Source organism: Guillardia theta, assembly GCF_000315625.1.
Source record: "Guillardia theta CCMP2712 unplaced genomic scaffold GUITHscaffold_99, whole genome shotgun sequence".
Classification (NCBI taxonomy): domain Eukaryota; class Cryptophyceae; order Pyrenomonadales; family Geminigeraceae; genus Guillardia; species Guillardia theta.
Window position 1 is genome coordinate 214,746 of NW_005434575.1, and position 2,700 is coordinate 217,445.

General features: G+C 55.6%; 1 protein-coding gene across 1 annotated transcript; it reads right to left on the bottom strand.

The window, feature by feature from the left end:
* Positions 1 to 213: 213 nt before the first annotated feature.
* Positions 214 to 2,179, bottom strand: GUITHDRAFT_116729 (hypothetical protein; the record flags this gene model as incomplete). The annotated part of the gene is made up of 13 exons (XM_005824077.1): positions 214 to 254; positions 323 to 359; positions 405 to 513; positions 740 to 816; positions 929 to 967; positions 1,017 to 1,061; positions 1,256 to 1,318; positions 1,372 to 1,411; positions 1,469 to 1,558; positions 1,619 to 1,803; positions 1,861 to 1,923; positions 2,004 to 2,066; positions 2,117 to 2,179. The coding sequence occupies 13 exons, from the start codon at positions 2,177 to 2,179 to the stop codon at positions 214 to 216; spliced, it is 915 nt and encodes a 304-aa protein (XP_005824134.1).
* Between the last annotated feature and the right edge of the window lie 521 nt (positions 2,180 to 2,700).

The following is a 2,700-nucleotide window of genomic DNA, read 5'->3' on the forward strand; positions in this document are numbered from 1 at the left end:
TGGAAGAAGGAGGAGGTGAAGGTGGAGGAAGGAGAAAGGAGAAAGAGGAGGAGAAGGAGGAGGAGAAGGAAAGAGAGGAAGAGGAGAAGGAGGAGAAGGAGGATGTGGGAGAGGAAGGAGAGGAAATCCATCACAAACGCAGATGATCACAAACGCAGGAGGACGAGGCGACAGGGGAAGACGGTCAAGGTTCAGACCCTCACCGATCGCATACTAGTCGCCATCCTCGAGACTGCTGGGGCCGAGCTCGCCGCCTGCTGGGCGAGTCATGAGGAGGGGGGGGGTAGACCCCAGCAGAGCAGACGCACCTCCTCCCCTCCACCGTTTTGAAGAGTTTGACCAGTTTGCGGCTTGTCCGCCTGCGAGCAAGGAGCGTTACGGGAGAACGGCTGGCAGGTGCACACCAGCTGGGCGTGTTTGACAAGGTCGTTGAGGGACATGGCGGGTCGGGTGTAGGGAGCTGGGGGCAGCCCGCAGATGTCGAAGTCGTCGTTGCTGAGGATGTGGAATCCTCTGAAAGGAAAGTGAGTGAGTGAAGCAGGGAGGGAGGAGGTCAGGGGGAGGAGAAAGGCGGGAGAGGAGGAGGAGGAGGAGGAACAGAAGCAGGCGGGGCGGGACCTTGAAGGTGGTGGTGGTGGAGGAGGAGGAGGAGAAGGTGGTGGTAGTGGTGGTGGAGGTGGAGGTGGTAGTGGTGGTGGAGGAGGAGAAGGTAGTGGTGGTGATGGTGGAGAAGTCTCACCTGTCCGTGACGTCTTTATATCGCTGGTGAGAGATTCGATTCAACTTGCGCGTCATCTCCAGGTCGCTCATCTTGTACTATCAAGACAATCTCAGGGGGGATGGGACGAAGAAGGGCCAGGAGGAGGAGGAGGAAGAGGAGGAGGAGCCAGAGAGTGGAGGAGGAGGAGGCGGAGACAAGTGTCCTCACTTGGTATGCCCGATTATCTTCCTCTCGCTCTGTTATCAACTGCGCATGAAGCAATCATCTCAAGATCAAGATCAGAAGTTTGTCGCACCTTCGCTTTCATCTCACTCTGAGCGGCTTCATGTGCCTTCAGCGCCTGCAAGCCTCGAATGAGAAGGAGGGAGGGAGAGCGGATCGAAGTGAACCAGGCACACGGTTGGAGAGAGGGGCAAGTGGAGCCAAGGAGTCAGATAAGGAGGAGAGGAAGGGAGGAGCGATTAGAGGAGGGAAGACGGGAGACGAGGTGCAAGAATAGATGCGAGGGGCGACAAGACTGGAGCAGGAGCATACGTTGAGACGGTCTTCATCTTTGACTAGATGCGACGTGATGTTAAACATCGTGGATTCACTTTGCTGGCACGTCATCATCAGGCAGTTCCCCTCGAGCAAGACAAGCTTCGGCCCACCTGATAGGTCGGAGGCAATTTCTTGATCCAATCCTTCCCCCTGATCCCAGAGATCTCAGCACAGGTGAGATGGAAAGGAAGCGAAGAACAAGGGAACCTCCGCAGCAAGTTCTCCTTCATGGTGGACTGGAAAGCCTCTTCCTTTTCTTCATCGGTGTACCTCACTTTGATCGCATCAAACTCGCGCCTGCGAGTGGGCAGTGTGACGGTCAGGAGCCAACATTTCCCAGCTCCCATGTCAAAGTACCCTTTCCAGAACCTCTTCATGACATCCTGTCGTTCCTTGTCCGCCTCGAACCTCATCCTCTCTCCGTGATGCTCCTTGTACGTGTTGCTGATGATATCGAACTCTCTCGGTCGGTTCACGTTGGTCAGGAAGGGTTGCTTCCGAGGAGGCGAAGGGATACGAGGAGGCCGGAGAGCGGGAGGTGCCTTGCGAATGAGCCTTCAGAAGCTTTGTTTGCAAGGAGGGAGCTTTTCTTCACTCACCCAGTGATGGTCGGCGTATTTGAGTGTGGAGATGATGTTGTAGTCGGTGTGGTTTGCGACCACCTATTCCAAGTCATTGTCTCCTGCACAACAGCGACAACTCTTGCCAGAGAGGGGGGTTTGGTCCGTGGAACAAACTTCACTTCATGGATATGTCCTCTCTTGGGCTGGTGGGTGATGATGTCAAACTTCTGTTCCAGCTGGACCTGGACACCTTGACTCAGACCTCACTTTCTTCACCTCCACTGCCAGCTACCTGCCGATCCCAGGCGTCGTTGAGCATGTGCTTTTGATTCTGCAGCTCCATGGTTGAGATCATGTCCTCAGTCGCCTGATCCCGGAACCGTTGCAAGATAGGATCAACTACAACAAAGAGTCATCCCGACAAATCCTTGACATCCTCGTTCAGTCGCTTGCCTATAATTTCCTCTCGTTTCTTGTAGTAGTTGGTGACATAGTGCGGTTTCTCGACTTCCCCAGCACTTGGCGGAGCATTCTTCGCCGCCTTGTAGGCCTTGATCCCCTCCTCCCTGTATCAACGAACGTTCAACACATCACGCAGCACTGACTCATGGCTCAGATAGTGTGGAGGTAGTGCCGGGTGTTGAGGGCGGGAGGAGGAGCAGGCGCGAGATGCGAGTGAGGACCGTGAGGGAGTGAGGTGGGGGATGAGGCGAAGAGGGGACAGTGAGGAAAGAGAAAAAGGAGGGAGGAGGAGGGAGGGGAGGGGAAGGGAAGGGGAAAAGGAGAAAAGGGGGAAGGGGCGAAAAAGGGAAGGGAGGAAAAAAGGAAGGGGAGGGAAGGGAGGGAAGGGGAGGGAGAAGGGAGGAGAAAGGAGGG